The sequence below is a fragment of the Heterodontus francisci genome, chromosome 36 (genome assembly GCF_036365525.1).
Source record: "Heterodontus francisci isolate sHetFra1 chromosome 36, sHetFra1.hap1, whole genome shotgun sequence".
Lineage (NCBI taxonomy): Eukaryota > Metazoa > Chordata > Chondrichthyes > Heterodontiformes > Heterodontidae > Heterodontus > Heterodontus francisci.
In genome coordinates this window covers 43,952,901-43,973,515 of record NC_090406.1, presented here as the reverse complement: position 1 = coordinate 43,973,515, position 20,615 = coordinate 43,952,901, and the positions used below count along the sequence as shown (strand labels likewise).

The window sequence follows — 20,615 nt, the reverse complement described above, 5'->3', positions numbered from 1 at the left end:
AAAAAAATTCTAACCTCTGCATTCGCATACATATACCCAAACTAAAGGGAGTTTGGTATTTAATTAGCTGCCCGAGAAAACAGAAATGACAATAAAGTCTTTGCAGATTACACTTCCGACGAACGGTCCTCTGATACAACACAGTCAAAGCCCATTTGCACTCTTCCAAGGTCTGATGAATCCAATGGTAGGAATTCGGCAGTTCAATTCAGCAGTGAAGTGTTAAACTCTTTTGTCTTCCTGCAATGAACACAGCAGTTCAATAATTTGTCATTTTCTTTAAGGAATTAATCACCCAACAGCTCACCTACCTTTGCTACATTGTGATATCAGCCTCCACCAGGAACTGGTTCAGCTTCCTTCCAGGTGTTCACAGTGAATCTGCATTCACTCCAGCAGTTGGGCGATGACCCTCACCCAAAAGAAAAACCTCCTGATATCTAATCTGGTTCTCTGATTAGTATCTTATACTCATGTCCCCTGGTTCTCCCTGATCTTTCTAATTCTATTTGTTTATCCAGCAGACATAGTCTAATCCGCTCATTATGTAGTCAAATCTTTTTTTAAAGAGTAAAAAGACCCAGTTTTCTAAAGCAATTATGATAACTGAACCAAGTGTCCTCCTCTGAAACTTTTCAAAGTCCTCCATATCTCCTGCCATCTGCAGGTACCAAAACTGGACACTGTACTCTAGATGAGATCTAACCAAAGTCTTATAAAAGGACATGACAATGCTCTTGGGCTAATATTGGATCATCCTAGATCTAGATCCTACATCATTGAACAGTTATTATCAGTTTTTCATCTAATGTTGTAAATCAGGTAGGTCTAAATGATTAAGAATTGGTGGTAATGCACAGCAGCAATCAACAGCCAACTGAATGTTGATCCATAGACAAAACAGTAGAAAATGAGTCAGAGGAAGTTGTGATCACACTGTACAGGGCTCTGGTCAGATCACACGTTGAGTTCTGTGCCCAATTCTGGTCATAAGGGAGACAGTCAAACTCTGGAGGCAAAGCAGAGATCAGCCATCAGGTTGATCTGAAGTGCTGGGTGCCTCAGTTATAAGGAAAGACCGGACAGACTTGGTTTTTCAGCCCTGGAAAGGAAAGAGTCTGATGTGATCTTGTAGGGGTGTATAAGATAATAAATGGTACAGAAAAGGCCAGTCCAGAAGATTACATCCAATTAATTGTGGATGTAGAGACACAGGTTCCAATCAATGAAAGGAAATTTGAAGTTTGATATCAGGAAGTTTTTCTTCATGCAGAGAGTGATCATCACCTGGAATAGGATCCAAGCAGAGAGTGGAGGCAAGAACTCTGGAATCATTTAAAAATAAATTCAGCAATGGGGATTGTTTTGGATGAGTGAATTAAGATGGAATGAATGGCCTCCCTTACGTGTTAGTATCTTGTGGTCCTGCCTGACAGTATATTGTCACTCATATTTACTGGGTCAATCATTTACATAATACTTTGTAGACTTGGGCTGGTGTCAAGGGTGAGAACTTGTGTGTACATGGTATTAGGGACAGGAAAAAGAACCTCAGTGAATCTAATCAACATTTTCATTTGCAATGACCAAGTTGATGAAGCTCTCTACTCAATGACATTGTTAGGAGAATGGGCAGAGAAAGGGTTAAAATTATTTTAAAAGCCCAGCAGAGGTTGAACAGAGAAATGCTTTTACTTTCCCTACTGGAATGCCAAAGCCAGACCAAGCACCTTCTCTCTTTCTCTCTCTCGCACTGTCTGTGTCTCTCAGATGAACAATATCCTTGCTGGAACTCTTCAACCTAAGCTAGGCTTTTGCTTCATGTAGAAGATGGTAAAATATGCTTCCCAATACAAGTCGAATTATATCCGTGTCTCAGTTAGATTATTTGAAAAAGGAAAGACACAGATTCCTGATTCAATAGGGGTGTAAAGGGGGAGGCTGAGCAGCCGAGGGTTCTGAGCAGATATAGTACGTGGTCTAAATCAGTGCTCATCAAACTTCTCCGCATGATGCAATCCCAGGTCTACCTTTCCTTATCTTTCAAATGAGTCTCCAAATGAAAGAAGCGCTGTTGCTTTTGAAGATGTATATTTTTAATGATATGCAGTGACAGAAATAATATGCAAATAAATGAGCATTGATGATAAGGGTGTCAGCCATGGCTCAGTTGTTAGTACTCTTGGCCCAGAGTCAGAAGGTTAAGTATTCAAGAAATTTGTGAGTACGTAATCTAGACTGAGACTCCAGTGCAGTACTGAGGAAGTGCTGCATTGTCAGAGGCGCTGTCTTTTGAATGAGACATTAAATTGAGGCCCTGTTTGTCTTGTCAGACTTGAACCCATGGCCCTCTGACTCAGAAGCAACTGTGTGACTGTAAATCAGTTCGACAAGACAACCAATATGATGGTCAATAATTTAAATGATTACAGCACACCTAATTACACACAGTGAGCAATGGAGTAAGTACAACAGACGGAAATTATCCCAATCCTTTGGAGAACAGGCAATCCTGTGTTCTTTTTTACTGTTCTGCCAGTCGTTTAAACAGCCCCAACGTCACACAGCATCCACATAACCATCAGCCACCCTCAGCGAATCAATGACATTGTAGCCCATTTCACCCATAAATGGACAGGTATCCATTCTGTTTCTCCCTGACTTTCTCCAACAGTTTTCCAACAGACGGAACTTAGAACAAACAGCAGTAAAAGAGTTTAGGCTTACACTATCACCGAGCCAAGACTGACTCTTAATTAAAATAGGGAAGAGACTGGTGACCCTATTTGTATATGGTACAAATTTTCACTGGAAGGTGGGGGGGCAGTTGTCAGGGGTTCTCCCCCACCACCCCCAAAACAGGCAGGAGCTTCGTAATGAGCCCTCACCATTACTCCATCCTCACACCACCCTCACCATCATTCCACCCCCACTCTCACCTCCTCCCCTCAAAGCCCTGCTTTTATCCTGTGCCCAACAAACCAATTTGAACATCTTCATTTTCATTTTCCCTCAGATCCCTCTGTCACCATAATCCACCCAGTTTCTGATGCTCTCTCCAGTCAGTCATCGCAGGATAGACTGCTCCACTCATTCCAGGTGACTACTTGACTTCTTCCTATGTCACTATCACAATGAATGACTGATCCCTGAATCGTTAAACCATTGTCCTGTGGAACACCCTCTTCCACAACAATTTCCATTTGCTTTCTTCCACCCAGCTTCAAAAGCCTCTTAATGATCCACTTCTTCCATTCCAGTCCTCAGATTGCATCTTGGTCGGTCTCCATCTCTCTATTTGTAAAGTACCTGCGACAGGTGAGGAGTGCTACATTCAGGTACACTCGGAGCTACACAGAGCAGGAGTGTTAATGCTGAATCACTAATTTAACCACAGCTGGAAAGATCTATCGGTTTTGCAGCATTGCAACACAACAACACTGTCAGAAGAGCATTTTTAAGGCATTAACTTTACAGAGTAATTTCTCCAAATAGCCATCCCACAGTCTCTATTAGACCCTTGGCATCCATTTTAGACCTTGGGCATGCCTTTTGGATCCTGTAGATCCAATTTTATACCATCTAAAAACTTGATTTATTTCTTAAAGCCAACCAACAGAGGAGATGTTCATTTGATTACCTATGCCTGGATTTGAACCCAGGAGCCAGAGGTGAAAGGTTAGTGTCTAACTTACCATCCACTTCTTGTATAAAAATAGTTTTACTGACAAAATGTCCATGTCTAACCAAGCAACAGTTTCACTGTTAACAGAACAGTTCCCAATTCCAGACCATATTTCTAGATTTGTCTGACCTATCTTTGTTAACTGATATTGTTATTCCAAAACATCTCCTTCCTCTGTCCCTATTTCACCCTTACCTATCTGCTATAGAAACCCTCTCCCATACTCTTTCATGTAACCCTTTTAAGTTTCATCCCATCTTACAATAAACACCTCTGCCTGATTCCTCTACCCACTCCTCCCCCCACCCCCCAAAGCCTGCTCGGGTCTGCAAATGAAACCCGACCCAAGCCCGACAGAACCACATCCGACCCGAGCCCAACCCGGCCCGAGTCCTTTAATTTTTTCCCGCAACCGACCCCACCCCACCACCGGAATAAAGTTGATTACAATAAAGAGGTTGTGCCCTACCCTCGATGGAATCACTCACTGCAGACTAGTGCGGAATGTTTCCCACCTTGACATCCTGGCTGTCACTGTGTCCGACCCGACCCGAGCCCGAATGCCGGACCCAGAAGAGCGACCCAACCCGACCCCGACACATGTCATTGGGTCCTATCAGATTCGGTTCAGGTCGCTGTGCTCTACCCTCCCTCCCCCACCCCCCGTCTTCACCAACCTTCAAGCCTCTTTCCACCCCAACACATTAATTTCAATGCCTTCACCTTCAAGTCCCTTCAGGGCCTCACCCCTTCCAGTCTCTCCAATCTCATTCAGCCAAATATTCCAGTGTGATCCTCCGCTCTTCCGACTCTGGCCTCTTTCACATTTCCCCTTCCCTCTGCTCCATCCACAGAGCCTTCCAGTCAGAGTCTCACACTCTGGACTGTTCTCCCTAAGCCCCTCTGCCTTGTGACCTCTTTCTGCTCCTTCAAAGCCTCTCTCTTTGACCTAGCCTACAGTCACCAACACTAACCTTTCTCGGGTCACTTTATCAATGCCTAGCATGGTGCACAGGGACCTGATTTCTGCTACAGAAAATGAAAAGTATAAACATTACGAACAGTTTCATTCTGTCCAGAGTCCAAATTGAAGAGACTATATTTGAAATATTAATGTTTTGTTTACTATTTTCTAAATTGAAATTGAATTGCCTGTTATTTAGTTCTCTGAGGTATTTTATTTTTATTTATTTTTTTTATTTAGAGATACAGCACTGAAACAGGCCCTTCAGCCCACCGAGTCTGTGCCAACCAACAACCACCCATTTGTACCAACCCTACAGTAATCCCATATTCCCTACCTACACTAGGGGCAATTTATAATGGCCAATTTACCTATCACCTGCAAGTCTTTGGATGTGGGAGGAAACCGGAGCACTCGGCAAAAACCCACGCAGTTACAGGGAGAACTTGCAAACTCCACACAGGCAGTACCCAGAATCGAACCCGGGTCCCTGGAGCTGTGAGGCTGCAATGCTAACCACTGTGCCACCTGAAGAAATTGCATGTTGGTTAATGATAAAGTCTGAGTAATGAAAAAAAAGCTTTGAAGCTTCCACTACACTCTCTACTAATGGAAAAACATATGTCAGATTCACTCAACCTTCATTCAACACCGGAAATGAAAAATCTGCTCATTTATCTCATTGCTGTTTGTGGGAGCTTGCTGTGCACAAATTGACTGCCACATTTCCTACATTACAGCAGTGACTACATTTCAAAAATACATCATTGCCTGTAAAACAGTTTGGGACATCCTGAGGTTGAGAAAGGCTCTATGTAAATGTAAATGCAAATGTAAATGCAAATGCAAAGCTTTCTTTCAGTATTCCTTTGTAGTATTCCTTCATTCTTTCTCATTGTCACCTTGGGGTATAAATTTGCCTTAGGACTGTGGCACCAATCAGGCAATAGCGTATCAGCAGCCTGTTTTACACTCTGCCTGAGTTTATTCTCCATTTAGATCAATCTACATGCAGAGCAGGCTGTCGATTCGGCTGTTGCCTGATTGCCTCCTCTCATTCCCACTTGCTGTGATCTATCTCATTATCAGGTCAATTTTCGTCACCCCCAACAGGTGGAAACTGGCAGCAGAAGGATCAAAATAACAGCACTGATTTCTGTGCCTCTGCCATTTTGGTGCATGGGGAAGGGAGGGGGCGATGAAATGAGTGGCTGAGGAGCAGGCGAGAGCCTCCTTAGCTCATACAAATCAGGGGCCTGTGACGTCGATAGGATCCTAATGCTGTGCTGATGTACCAATGGGCAGAGCCCGTTGAGATTTGATGCCAAACATCCTTCAAGGGATCGCTACAGAGTGCTCAATAAATATGGAAAAGCTGGTTTGTGAAAGGTTCAGTGGGATGGTTCTCCTAGAACCACATAAAGTGACCCCTTCCGATGCCCAACTCTCAACAGCCATCACCTGGGGATCACCACCGCCCCCAACCACCAACCTGCATCATTAAATTATCTGGGCTCCCGAGATTTTTGACCCTGTCCCAACAGTGAGCTCTCCCAATGCTCAGTCAGCTAGCCAACAACATGCTAATGAGGCGCAACCATGAAAGCAGTCCAATGGAAGGGGTCGCATGGACAATCTGCCTCTTTATTCTCTTTCTGTCTCGGTCTCTCTGTCTCCTCATTTCATTTTCTCAAGGAGGGATTTTAACTGAGAAAACATCGGTTTGGGACCCAGGCTATGTTAACTCAGTTACATCCAGCCATTTGCCACCCAAAGTGGGTGGGGTGAAGCAGTTAGGGCAGGTCAAAATCATGGGACACAGAAGTAATTGGCCAGCACCAAGGTAATTCATGTTGGAGGTGGAAAAAGGCAGGAACAAGGGTCATTTTATGGGTAGGGAGGAGGGGAACGTAGAGTATCAGAGATCCAGGCCTTCCTTGCTGCACCTGGAGAGGTCCAGCTCTCCCTGGTTCAGTTTTTGGGTCTTTCTCTCCTTCTCTACCAGGTTTTATTGAGCAGGGTACTTACTCAGTCGGCCATTAAAATGTCATCTGGGTTCCAATTAGTATATTTAAATGAGGCTGCTGCCGAAGTCAGGCAGGTGCCGCAGCCACCCAAAAAGGGGCTCAGTTAAAATCCCAGCAGGTGAGAACCCTGTCAATTCCTCATCCTCTAGTACCTGTCCAACTCGCTTTTAAATTATTTATGAAATCAGCTGCAACACCTTTTCAGGTAGAACGTTCCAGATCCCAACAACTCTCTGAATGAAAAAAATTCTCCAGATCTCCTCTCAATTCCTTGCCAATGATTTTGAATCTGCTTGAGGAACAGCACCTCAGCTTCCAATTAGGCACTCTACAGCCTTCTGGACTCAACATTAAGTTCAACAATTTCAGACCAAGACTTTCATTTTGATTTTTTCTTTGTGCCGGCCTTAAACTTGTTTTTAATGTTTTTGCTTTCGGACAGAGCTGTCCATTATTCTGCCATTAACAATCTTTCTGGACATATGCTTTGTCTTTCATTACAACTATTACCACTTCATTTGCCTTTTATTCCATTGCATCTTTGTCATTTAATCCCTCCTGCCCTTCACCCTATCACGACCTTCCCTTTTATTCTTCTTCCCCCGCCCCTTTCACTTGCTCAAAGTCTATTACATTTCTAGCCTTTGCCAGTTCTCTCTCCACAGATGCTGCCAGACCTACTGAGTATTTCCAGCACTTTTTGTTTTTATTACAATAAAATTTGGGATCTGCCAAGTCCAACAGCAGGGAAGAGGTGTCCGCAATAGGGTGCAGTAGTGAGGGAGTGCTGCAGTGTTGGAGGTACTGTCTTTCTAATGAGGTTAAAAAGAGGTCCATCTCTCTTAAATGTCTCACCAATGTATTTCCACCTTTAAAAACAAGAGATTAACTAGTCATTTCTCTCAGAGGAAGTTTGCTATTTGCACCCGTGTCACGTTTGCCTGTAACAGTCACTGCATTATTTCACTGTATATGAATACTTTGTGATTTATTGAGAGGCAATGATGGTGCTATTGAAATACAATTCATTTGGGGTGTTTATTAAAGCATAAAATATTGCAGCATATTGGGAGGCTATTCTGCCCATCGCACAGCTATCCAATAGTCCCACGTGCCCATTCTTTCCCCAAAACCCTTGCAATATTTTCATAAATTTCTGTGATTAAAATTCCTGAGTTGTGGTGACTTTCCTTAAGTTCTGCTTTTAGCATTTGTTGACTGGTTTCTAGGTGATGAATTCCTCCGATAATCTCTGATAACACCTTAATCTACATGACAGTGCAATCCTGTTTTTTGATATTCGATTTTGGGATGTGACCGCCACTGGCTAGGCCAGCATCTATTGCCCATCCCTAATTGCCCTTGAGAAGGTGGTGGTAAGCTGCCTTCTTGAACTGCTGCATTCCATCCTGTGCAGGTACACCCACTGTGCTGTTAGGAAGGGAGTTCCAGGATTTTGACCCAGCTAAGTGAGGATGGTGTGTGGCTTGGAGAGGCACTTACAAGTGGTGGTGTTCCCACGTATCTGCTGCCCTTGTCCTTCTAGGTGGTAGAGGTCGAGGGTTTGGATGGTGCTGTCGAAGGAGCCTTGGTGAGTTGTTGCAGTGCATCATATACACGGTACACACTGTGACACTGTGCATCGGTAGTGAAGGGAGTGAATGTTTAAGTTGGTGGATAGGGTGACAATCAAGTGGACTGCTTTGTCCCGGATGATGTTGAGCATTTTGAGTGTTGTCGTCCAGGCAAGTGGAGAGTATTCCATCACACTCCTGACTTGTGCCTTGTAGATGGTGGACAGGCTTTGGGGAGTCAGGAGGTGAGTTACTCACCACTGGATTCCTCGCCTCTGACCTGCTTTTAAGGCCACAGTATTTGTATGGTTGGGCCAGTTAAATTTCCAATCAATGGTAACCCCAGATGTTGATGGTGGGGATTCAGCAATGGTAATGCTGTTGAATGTTAATTAGATTAGCTTCAATTCCTACTGTGTTTTCCCCGTGCTGGTTATATACATGGACTGCACTTCATGCACCTGCTCTCAGGTAGCCAGCCCCTAAGCAAGACAGTGTTTTCACTAATTACTGCTATTTAGTACGAATTACTAAATTTAGTAAATTATCAAAACAGACACGAGAGAGAAAATAATGACTCCACAGAAAGAGTCTTTTCAAGAGATGGTTAAAAAATAAAGCAGCATAAAGCTTTATTAAATTCCTTGTGGAAACAGAAATTAGCATACAGCATCTCAGGTTCCTGTACAGTGCAAGCTGTTAGACAGGGAGACAAAACCATGCAGTACACACGCAGCTAAAATATTTCTCTCACTGACATACAGTCACAATGCATACACTAGACTGCTCCATTAAGATGTATAACTGTAAGCACATTGACTCGAGTTGGTAAGATACTGCCTTTCTACATTTCTACTTAATACAGTTGTGCAAAAGGGTAAATGAAAGTATTCTAATTCTTCTCACAAATAATTCATCACGTGCAACTAAATAGCGTAAACCATGCTAGAACTTGCAGCCTTGTCAAGCATGTGTACTGTGACTCTGTAATCCTTCCCTTCTTAACAGACAACCCCACCATAACCTCACTCTTGTACATTAGTGCCATCAAAATGATGTAAAGCTGTATATCAGCTCCTGCAGCTCACAGTGCTGCTGGACAGCTGTTGGTTTTTAGGCACAAAAAATGAATTATGTAATAATTTGCGTTAGACAACATTAAAATAGAAAAGTAGGAATTCAGTGCTAATTGCTTGTGGAGTTATCAGATAATTTGAATTAGCCAAGTTTAAAGGGTACACTGAAAAGTAAATTGTACATATAGTTTTTAAGCATCAAGGTGGTGTGAGTGTTGGTGTTTATGACTCTATTTCCATTTGTTTTTGAATGCTTGATTAAATTATACTCTCATAACTCACTCCCAACCATCACCCATTAAGATTTGCTAGATCTGGCACTGATGCAAGAACAGGTATCACATGAAGGACTGAGCACGGATGAATCTGTGGCAGCTTCCATTTAATGGGCAGCTGATATTATAGTTAACCAGTAAAATACAAGCAAAATATTGCAGATGCTGGAAATCTGAAATAAAACCAAAAAAAGTGCTGGAAATACTCAGCAGGTCTGGCAGGATGTGTGGAGAGAGAAGCAAAGTTCTGATGAAAGGTCACTGACCTGAAATGTTAACTCTGCTTCTCTCTCCACAGATGCTGCCGGACCAGCTGAGTATTTCCAGCACTTTTTTGGTTTTATTATAGTTAACCAGATTCCACGGAGCAGGGTAGGACAGGGTGGCTAGGGGCTGTGAACCTTTCAATGTAATATAACAGTTGGTGCAAGATTGACATCACTGAACTAACTGAAATGGCATCTTATTAATCATCAATGCGTCGGATCTTGGTTAAAAAGCATGACTTTTTACAAGAAAAGTTCTGTATTTCCTTTTTTTTCCTACTGGTAATGGAACTTGGCCATTTTTCCAATCTTGGCTTCAGCAGCAGCATTCAGTCAGGTACATCAACTGAGGGAAAATGCCTCAGTGTGACCTGAGCACCCTTCTGAGGATTGTTGATTCCACTAAGAACAAGGAACTGCCCAAACTCCTTTCACACAGGACGTGCACACCCTGAAACAACTAGACATCTATCAAAGGAGTCTGAGCTGGGTTTGCACACAAGTCCAGAGATGAAAGAATATTGCCCTAACCACATCCCAGCGCATTCATGCTAAAGATTTTCAAAGGAGATCATTCCAATACAGTCTATTCCCTACTTCAACCCGTTGAGTGGGATTCTCCTTCCTGTGATAGCCAGGAGCCATGCTATAAGATGCAGTATCAAGAGCTGAATTGGATAGTAACAAGACCCAGATGGATCATTCGGAAATTGGTACAGAACTTAAGAAGGTGGACAGCAGTAATACCAACTGAAGTGCAGCATTTTTCTTTCATCTGCTGAATCTACAGATCATGGGACTGAGGACAATAGAAGCTTGATTGTCTGCCAACCCAGTTGCAAAATGCAACTGCTTTCACAGAATCATAGAATGGCCAATCAGCCTGTCATGTCCATGCTAGCTCTCTGCAAGAGCAACTCACCTAGTCCCACTTTCCCTCATAGCCCTGCAATGTTTTACTCTTCAGCTAATTATCCAGTTCTCTTTTGAAGGCCTCAAGTGACTCTGCCTCCACCACACTCTCAGGCAGTGCATTTCAGACCCTAATCTTTATTTGCGTAAAAAAGTTTTTCCTCAGGTTGCCATTGCTTCTTTTGCCAATCACCTTAAATCAGTGTCCTCTAGTTCTCGCCCCTTCAGCCAATGAGATCAGTTTCTCTCTATCTGCTCTATCCAGACCCCTCATGATTTTGAAAACGTCAATCAAATTTCCTCTTAACCTTCTCTTCTCCAAGGACAACAATGCTGCCGATTGAAGACTGAAGATTGTATCTTCCTATTGCACACAGCAGAAAAACAAGTGAGCTATCCATGAGACTCTGCATTGCATGATGACTAATTACTTTAGTTGCCATTAATGATTTGTCGCAGTGATGTCATCCAATGAAGAAGGTTTATAATTCTATCAATACTTTGGGAGTAAAACCCTTGTCCGCTACCCTACCGTTTACAACTAGAGTCATGCTGCATGGAGGAGAAGACAAAGTACACGTGTTGTGGTCAAAACACTGGAGAAAAGTGGGATTCCCCAGGGTGCAGTGTTAGGACCCCTGCTTTTCTTGATATATATTGGGTGTACTTGTACAAGGCACAATTTTAAAATTTGTGGATGATACAAAACTTGCAAGTATTGTGAACTGTGAGGAGGATAGTGATAGGACAAAGACAGGCTGGTGGAATGGGCAGACAAGTGGCCGATGAAATTTAATGAGAAAAGTGTGAAGTGATTCATTCTGGTGGGAAGAACGAGGAAAGGCAATATAAAATGAAGGGTACAATTCTAAAGAGGGTGCAGGAGCAGTGGGACCGGAGGTATATGTGCACAAATATTGATGGTTACAGGCCAGGTTGAGAAAGTGGTTAATAATGCATACAGGATCAAGAGCTTTATAAATTGAGGCACAAAATAAAAGAACAAAGAAGATATGATAAACCTGCATAAAACACTGGTTCAGCTTCAACTGGAGTATTGTGTCCAGTTCTGGGCACCACACTTTAGGAAGGATGTGAAGGCATTAGAAAGGGTGCAGAAAAGATTCACAAGAATGATTCCAGGGATGAAGAACTTCAGTTTCATGGATAGGTTGGAGAAGCTGGGAATGTGTGCAGCAGACCTTCCACATCATTACCTATTCCTTGAATTTAATGCTAAACTCCAGGAAATTGAACATGACACTTGGAAGAGGTCACCAGTTTCAGAATCCTGAATTTAACCAGTGCCAGAAGTAGCTGCCCTTTCAGTCAATACCACTTACAGAATTGATTTTGAAAATGAAGTTAATGAATGTTTTGCAGCAGCGACACCTTGACAAGATTTGAACCTAACATTCTCTGCCCAGAACCATGTGCATAATTGGGTTAACAGATCAAAACTGGCTTTGCTGCAGATGGCTGAGTAGGCACTACAAGCTAAAGGCAGTATCTTCAATATTGGATTTTAAACTTGTTACATAGATATGTATAGCATAAGCACAACGAGACATAAAATAAGGTTTGTTACATATGCAAACTGGCAGTGATACATTTCCCACTTGTTTGCTCTTTATGTTTATATTGTGACTTTAAAATGAACCCTATCCATGGCAGACATTTCCCTCAACATCAGCACCATTCAGTAACAGATTCTCTCTCAGATAGAAGTGTGAGCTTTCTTATAATTGAGGTGTCACTCAGCCAGCTGCAAATGAGCTTGTCCTTATTTCTCATACAAATCAAAATGGAATTTGAGTTGCACTAAACTCAAGGCAATGTTTGGCTGAGAATGCAGAAAGCTCTCTGCTTCTAAACGGTTGGATCTGCTTTTCGGCAAGCTAAAACCAGAATGTTCAACTGTAATGTCATAACAGAATTCAGTCACAAGACAGGCTTCAGGGCAGTTTGGTCACTTAGTGAGTATTGAGCTGGCTTCCTAATGAGAGGGTCACAGTTTGAACCTGTTCAAGGTTGTCCATCAGTCCAATTCAGTTGCCACAGTTGGGTTCTTGGTTGGGCAAGACTGAGTGCCTACTGCAATGCAGGCTAGCATCAGAGGACAGTCATGTGATGAAACATGAGCGATGCTGGTCACCTCCCTGTTGACGTTAAAGGATCGCACAGCAAATGAGTTCAGTTCTCCAGGATTAAATCAATGTCCCTTAAATTCATTATCTTTGGGCTTCATAACTGTACAAGGGGTGTGATAACTAGTATGATGACTAAGGGCCTTAAGACATGTTGATAGTGTTCTACAACCATTATTTAATCATCTTATCACCTGCTCTAATAGAGGAAGTGGCCATAAAATGAGCAACAGCCACAGTCCACAAGCAAGGTCAAAATGATAATTGGACTCACTTTAAATAATATGCCAATACGATTTCATTTTTTCTTAGGCATTTACATTTTACAGTTTTTACATGTATGCTGAAGACACCCAGCTCTACCTCACCATCACCTCTCTTGACTCCTTCACTGTTACTTGTCCAACATCCAGTACCGGATGCGCAGATATTTCCTCCAGTTAAATATTTGGAATACTGAAGCTATTACTTTCAGTCCCTGCTCCAAACTCTGTTCCCTAGATACTGACTCCGTCCCTCTCCCTGCTAACTGTCTGCATCTAAAACCAGACTGTTTGCAACCTTGGAGTCCTATTTGACCCCGAGATGAGCTTCCAGCCACATATTGCACCATCACTAAGACCACCTATTTCCACCCCCAGAACATCACCTGACTTCACCCTTGCATCAGCCCATCTGCTGCTGAAACTCTCACTCATGCCGTCGTTACCTCTAGACTTGACTATCCCAATGCATTCCTGCTGGTCTCCCCACATTCTGTCCTCCATAAACTTGAGGTCATCCAAAACTCTGCTGCTCATGTCCTAATTCACACCAAGCCCCATTTCCCTATTACCCCTGTGTCCGCTGACCTACACTGGCCCCCGGTTCAGCAACGCCCTGGTTTTAAAATTTTCATCCTTGTTTTCAAATCAATCCATGGCCTCGCTCGTCCCTATGTCTGTAATCTCCTCCAGCCCCAGTACCCTTCAAGGTATCTGTGCTCCTCTAATTCTGGCCTCTTGAGCATCCCTGATTTTTAATTGCTCCTCCATCGGTGGCTGTGCCTAGGCCTTAAGTTTTAGAATTCCCTCCCTACACCTCTCTGTCTCTCTACCACACTTTCCTCCTTTAAGACACTCCTTAAAACCTAACTCTTTAACCAAACTTTTCGCCATCTGCCCTAATATCTGCTTATGTGACTCGGTGTCAAATTTTGTTTGATAACGCTTCTGAGAAGCGCCTTTGGACATTTTATTTCATTAAAGACACTATATAAATATAAGTTGTTGTGTTTTGTTTTTAATTTAAATATACCTGTTATTGAATTAATTACAGATCTTTTTATGCAGTTATTTAGACAACGTTTCTAAAGCAAAATGCTAATTTGGTAGTACAGAACTTGAATATTGCTGAAAATAGAGACATTTTGTCAAAGCTTTTCATCTTGCACTCATCAGGACAATTCGCAAGAATACCAATGTAAGGGAAAGCAACGAATTTATACTGTATGAGAAGACAGTGCTGATTGGTTGGCAAGTGGACTCTGATTGGTAGAGGCATTGCCATGGAGAATGCACCAGTTTATGATGGCTGGCAGTTAACTCCCAAGATTTGTTTGAAATTTAAACCAGGCAGCGTGATGCTAGGTATATAGGCCCTACATCCCAAAAACTGGCAGATCGTATCAAACAGCATGTCTCTTCTGCTGTTCACAATGGACAAGGTACAAAACGTACCCAACTAGCCCGTGCTTATAAAACTCTAAATACAGTGTTCAACAATAGATGTGATTTCACGATTGGACAACATTTGCTAAATAATCCTCATTGTGCTAAGAATTATGCTGACAATCAATTTAAGATTGTCAGTGGGGCTCACAGTGTGGCGTATTTGCATGTACTGGAAGCTACTGTTCTTTGCAGACAGAAAAAACATGTAAACACATTGCACCTGTTTCAGCTAAACAAAATAAGTGACAGCCATTCGCTGATTCATTCTTTGGGGCAATGCCTTGACCAATCAGAGTCAAGCTGCCTGGTTTAAATTTCAAACAGTTAACTGTCAGTCATAATAAATAAATAAATAAATAAAATAAAAAATAATAATAAACTGGTGCATTCTCCATGGCAATGCCGCTACCAATCGAAGGCCACTTGCCATCCAATCAGCACTCTCTTCTCATACAATATACATTCGTTACTTTTCCTTACATTGGTATTCTTGTGAATTGTCCTGATGAGTGCAAGACAAAAAGTTTTGACAAAATGTTTCTTTTTTCAACAAAGCAAAATGTATTGTTTAAGTTTTATGGTATTGGATTAGATAGTCCATTTGACCATCCATTTGAGAAAAGTAATGGCTGATCTTGGGAACTATTCCTTGCTGTCATTTTTTAAAGTTCCATTCATGCATTTTACAATTTTTAAACATTTGTTAAGAATTTTTTTTATCACCTTAGGTGGAAATGAGCTGATGAACTAGATGTTACCAGTTTTACATATCTGCATTGGAGTTAAGGTGTTATGACATCCCTATCGTAACAATAAGCTGTTGCAATCTTTTAATGGAACTCTGATTCAGTCCTGGAATTTACCTATCTTGGTGCCTAATTAAAGAGGCAATAAGTCTCTGCTTACCAGTGGGAGTGTGACAGAGAGCTATGGCTGTTTACCATTCAGGGGTGATATCAGGAAGCACTTCTTAACGCAAAGGGTGGGGCAAATTTGGAACTCTCTCCCCAAAAAGCTGTTCAGGATGGGGATCAACTGAAAATTTCAAAACTGAGATTGATAGATTTTTCTACTGATTAAATGTTCTGGTGAAAGAGCATCGATCTGAAATGTTAACTTTGTTTCTCTCTGACCTGCTGAGTAATTCCAGCATGCATAGTATTCTGCTTTTATGTTGATAGATTTTTGTTGGATAAGGGTATTAAGGGATATGGAACTAAGGCAGGTAAATGGGGTTGAAATATAAATCAACCATGATCTAATCGAATGGCAGAACAAGTTCGCGGAGCTGAATGGTCTGCTCCTGTTCCGATGTTCCCATTTGTTTCTGGCATACTTTGGGAGTCAGTTTTATCAGCTCTCAGTTTTCAGCTAGGCCTCTACTTGGAGCAGTACGCTTAATGGGAAAAATTAGTATAATTAGCTCACTATTCATGGTGAACAATAATATTTGCATTTATAACTCAAGTCTCATTACAAAATGCATTACTTTTTAAAATACTCCAGCATTATTACAGCAACATCTTGCACTGATCTAGTTTAATGCAAAAAGATTCTCAAGGTACCTCACCGAGGTAAAAACGGATGCTGAACTGAAGGAGAGATTGAGACGGGAAACTTGGTCAAGGAGCCAGCTTTTAAGGAGAGTCTTAAACGAGGAAAGGAAGGTGGAAGGCCGGAGAGATTTAGGTAGAGAATTCCAGGGAATGGGGCCTAGACAGCTGAACACCTGGCCACCAATGATGGGACAAAGGGAGGCAGGATTCACAGAGGCCAGAGAGCATGGAGATCATGTGGGATGGTTGTAGCAGATTATAGAAATAGGATCGGGAGAGACCACAGATGGATTGAATCACAAAGATGAGAAATCTGTCGACAAGCACTGCACCCATTCCGTGCCAGCAACATCCCACTGGTTAAGGGAATGATGTTGGCCTAGATACATTCCCTGCTTGAGGTTAATATTCAGCTGAATTGATCAATCCATGGGTTAACATTTCAACCAAAGGACAGCATGCATGCCAATACACCACCCCCTAGATACTGAATGTCAGCCTAGATTATAAATTCAACCCATTAGTATAGGGCTTTAAGCTACAATATTCTCACAGAAAGGCAAGACCACTAATATCTGAGTTTAGCTGACACAGTGGCGCAGTGGTTAGCACTGCAGCCTCACAGCTCCAGTGACCCGGGTTTGATTCTGAGTACTGCCTGTGCAGAGTTTGCAAGTCCTCCCTGTGACCGTGTGACTGAGTGCTCCGGTTTCCTCCCACAGCCAAAGACTTGCAGGTTGATAGGTAAATTGGCCATTGTAAATTGCCCCTAGTGTAGGTAGGTGATAGGAGAATGGTAGGGAATATGGGATTACTGCAGGGTTAGTATAAATGGGTGGTTGTTGGTTGGCACAGACTCGGTGGTCCAAAGGGCCTGTTTCAGTGCTGTATCACTATGACACGTGAATATCTCACTGCTGTAGTTTGTTACATTAAGGCAGTGACTCCCATTAGAGAGTTAAACATGGGAAAATCAGCCTGGGTCATTTTGGAATTGTTACTTCTGTCTTTCAACTTCCTTAAAAAGCCTATCCAAGATATAATGCACATGACATACAATGAGGTTAATGTGACTAAATTTCCTTTAGTCAGCAATGCAGGCTGCTGGCTAAAATCCCACCAATCTACAAATTTGTTAACTGTTTTAGGTATTCTTCAAAGTCAGTGGCATCATCACAGACAGAAAGGGGGATTGCTTTCTGCATCCTCTGCCTAAGTTAAAGATTAATCTTAACAAATCCAGAGCTGCAAGAATGAGCAGAGTTCTACAAAATTCTGTAGTAAGCACTGCGATTGTCTCTGACCTCAAATATTTATAAAACCATAATTTAAATGTTCACTGGGTGCAAGGAGACTTGTGGTTAACCATTATTAAACAGCTCAGGCAACAGGACGATATTTAAAACATTGCTTATTACTTGAATCCTCTTGCACTATGAAAAGTCTTACCTTATTTTAGCTGTACCCTTTCAATCATTTTCATATCAATGTATGTGTATACTTGGATGAGGCTTTCTTTATTGGTGTCTACTCACTAAAATCTCCAAAACATAGCATCCCAGATTTTGTTGTCAGTGGCAAAGCAACAGCCCTCACTGTTGACCTCGAAGAAAGATGTTGACAAAGATCTAGCAGTCTCTGAGGTATGGATTATCCCTTTGCTGACATTAATTTAAATCTGGCGCCAAGTCAAGGGGTTCTCCAGGCATCCAGCACAGTGATGCCATGAAGCAGGACAAGCAGCTAATCATACTGAAGAATTCTTACAGACAGCAAACCAGGAAGTAAAATGCACTGATTATCCTTCACTTTTTATATCAGTTTTACAGAGTGAAATAAAGATTGGGACATGCACATTGGAAGCTGAAATTTCATAAACAAACTTTAAAAATGTTGTATTATAAAACGATGGATTTTTTATCAGAATGGAAAAATTTGATATTACTCAAATATAAAATTAGTTTTTCCTGGCCAAAGAGATTACCGACTAGTTGTTATAATTTAGTACACCATTAAAACCCCAATTACACTTCATTAGCAAGGCATATCTTTCTCAGGATTTTTTACAGCGATCTTACAGAGTAAAAGTGGAAGTTCTCATCAGGTCAGTTATTTCTAAAGATTGCTGTCTGCAGGAACGTTAACAGTGCACCCTGTGAAGGAGCAGCGTATCACTGACATCAACTTCTAGATTTCCTCATTTAACTGCATATGTGCAGGCACCAAAAATTACTATTAGTTTCACAGGGTAATAACTGCAAACACTGACAATTTCATTGTCATTATAACCGCAAAATCTGGACCATAATTTATCCATTTTATACATGATGTAAACTCCAAAGCATAACTGAACATTAAGCTGTATGCATGACTAATCTTTCCAAACACAGCTAAAATTGTAAATGCATTTAAGATAGAAATGCAAAGTCTACATTGAACATGTCTCTTGTTACGATCTAAAGCTAGACACACTGACCACTAAACCCCTACTTAAAGCTGTAACAGATCCTTAGTAAATCACAATACATTTAAGGGAAAGCTAGATAACTACATGAGGGAGAAAGGAATTGCAGCATATGCTGGTAGGGTTAGAAGAAGTAGGATGGGAAAATGCTTGTACGGAGCACAAACACCAGCATAGACCAGTTGGACCGATTGGCCTGTTTCTGTGTTGTACGTTCTATGTGACTTAGACACATCTTCAGTGACTGGAAAGCACAGACAGATCCAGACTTGCTCCTTACTTTGACATTGAGACAATTACTGGCACCTGTCCTTTCTTGCTGGGTGCAACGCTTGACAGCAAAGGACGGATCCGCCTGACAGGAGACACCTTCAGGAATAACTCTTGAAGTGCTGCCCGAAACTCCCTTCTCATCAAACAGTACAAGATGGGGTTGAGGCAGCTATTACTATGAGCAAGGCAGACAGTTATGGGGAAGATGTAGGCCTGAGTGGTGTAGAAGGCGCCCGTAAAATGAACCACGTTTAACTTGATGAAGACACTCCAAACGGTGATAGCTTGGTTAGGCAGCCAGCAGATGAAGAAGGAGAGCACAACGATGGTGACAGACTTAGTGACCTTCGACGTTCTCTTTGGGTTGCTGCTGCTCAATTCCTTCCTGTTTACAAAGCGGAGCAACATGATGTAGCACACGGAGATGATGATCAGAGGTAGGATAAAGCCAGCCAAGACTTTTAGGAGCTGGTAGAGCCCTAGCCAGAACTGGGGATCATTGTGAAGATCTGGAAACTTGACAATGCACAGCTCTTCATCAACCAACACAACAGTGGTGGAATAAATTGCATGGGGGAGGGTTGCAACACAGGCCACAACCCAGATGGAGAAGCAGATCAACTTGTTGGACCATCCTGATGAGTGTTTCTTCATTTTCAGCGATTGGGACACAGAGCAGTATCTGGTGATGCTCATGACGGTGAGGAAGAAAACGCTGGCATACATGTTCATCACCGTCACCGAAGAGACCACCTTGCACATGACCTTTCCAAAGGGCCAGCTGAAGTCCATGGCGGTGTCCACTGCCCAGAAAGGCAACGTCAGCACGAATTGGAAATCGGTCACTGCCAAGCCCATGACCAAGATAGTCATAGTGGACTTTTTCTTAGAATATCTGGACTGGAGAAGATAGAGCACCAGGAGATTGCCTACCAGACCCAAAGCGCAGACCATAAAGTAGACAATGGAGATCAAGATCCTGGTAACTTTAGATCCATCACTATGTACTTCAGTGCCATGGAAAACAAAAAATTTCAGGAAATCCTCCAGCGACTGATTGGTTTTATTAAATGAGGAAAACAATCCATCATCATATGAGCAGCAGTTAAGGTCAGGCATGCTGGGGTCTGCTCTCTTTGTCCTTAAATCTCTATAGACAGTTGGCATCAGGATGGTGACAGTACTTTCTGATCCCTCCCTTTGATCGCTCTCTGTGATCTGGCCCTAATCTCTTACTCTGATCTCTCTCTCTCCCCAGTCTGTCTCCTTGATCTCTCTCTCTCTCTCTCTCTCTGTGATCCCTATCTTTCTTCTCCTTAATCTCTTTCTCGCACTGGTCTCCTTTCCCTTGCCCTAATCTCTCTCTCTATCCCTGATCTCACACACCATCCCTTTCTCTCACTCCCTCAATCTCACTTTCTCTGATCCCTGCTTTCTCACTCCTTAATCTCTATCTGATCCCTTCCCTCTCTCTTTCGTTCTCTGAATTCTTTCCCCTCTCTGTGTCTCTCTTTGATCCCTTTCCCTCTCTCTCCCTCTGATTCCTTCCCTCTTTGTCTCTCTGATCCTCTATCTCACTTCCCCCCTCTCGCTCTCTCTCTGCAGCCCTCCGAGTTAATCTCTTCAAACCCCACTTCTCCGGAACCGCGTCCTCGCTTCTTGTGACCAGATGAGGGTTTCGATC

At 42.4% G+C, this 20,615-nt stretch overlaps 1 protein-coding gene across 1 annotated transcript; it reads right to left on the bottom strand.

Moving 5' to 3' along the window:
* Positions 1-18,934: 18,934 nt before the first annotated feature.
* Positions 18,935-20,050, bottom strand: LOC137351459 (relaxin-3 receptor 1-like). The gene has a single exon (XM_068015908.1). The coding sequence runs from the start codon at positions 20,048-20,050 to the stop codon at positions 18,935-18,937; it is 1,116 nt and encodes a 371-aa protein (XP_067872009.1).
* Positions 20,051-20,615: the final 565 nt, after the last annotated feature.

Bases quoted from the DNA above. Each gene is read 5' to 3' on its own strand.
- LOC137351459 (XM_068015908.1), bottom strand. From the start codon at position 20,050: ATGCCTGACCTTAACTGCTGCTCATATGATGATGGATTGTTTTCCTCA.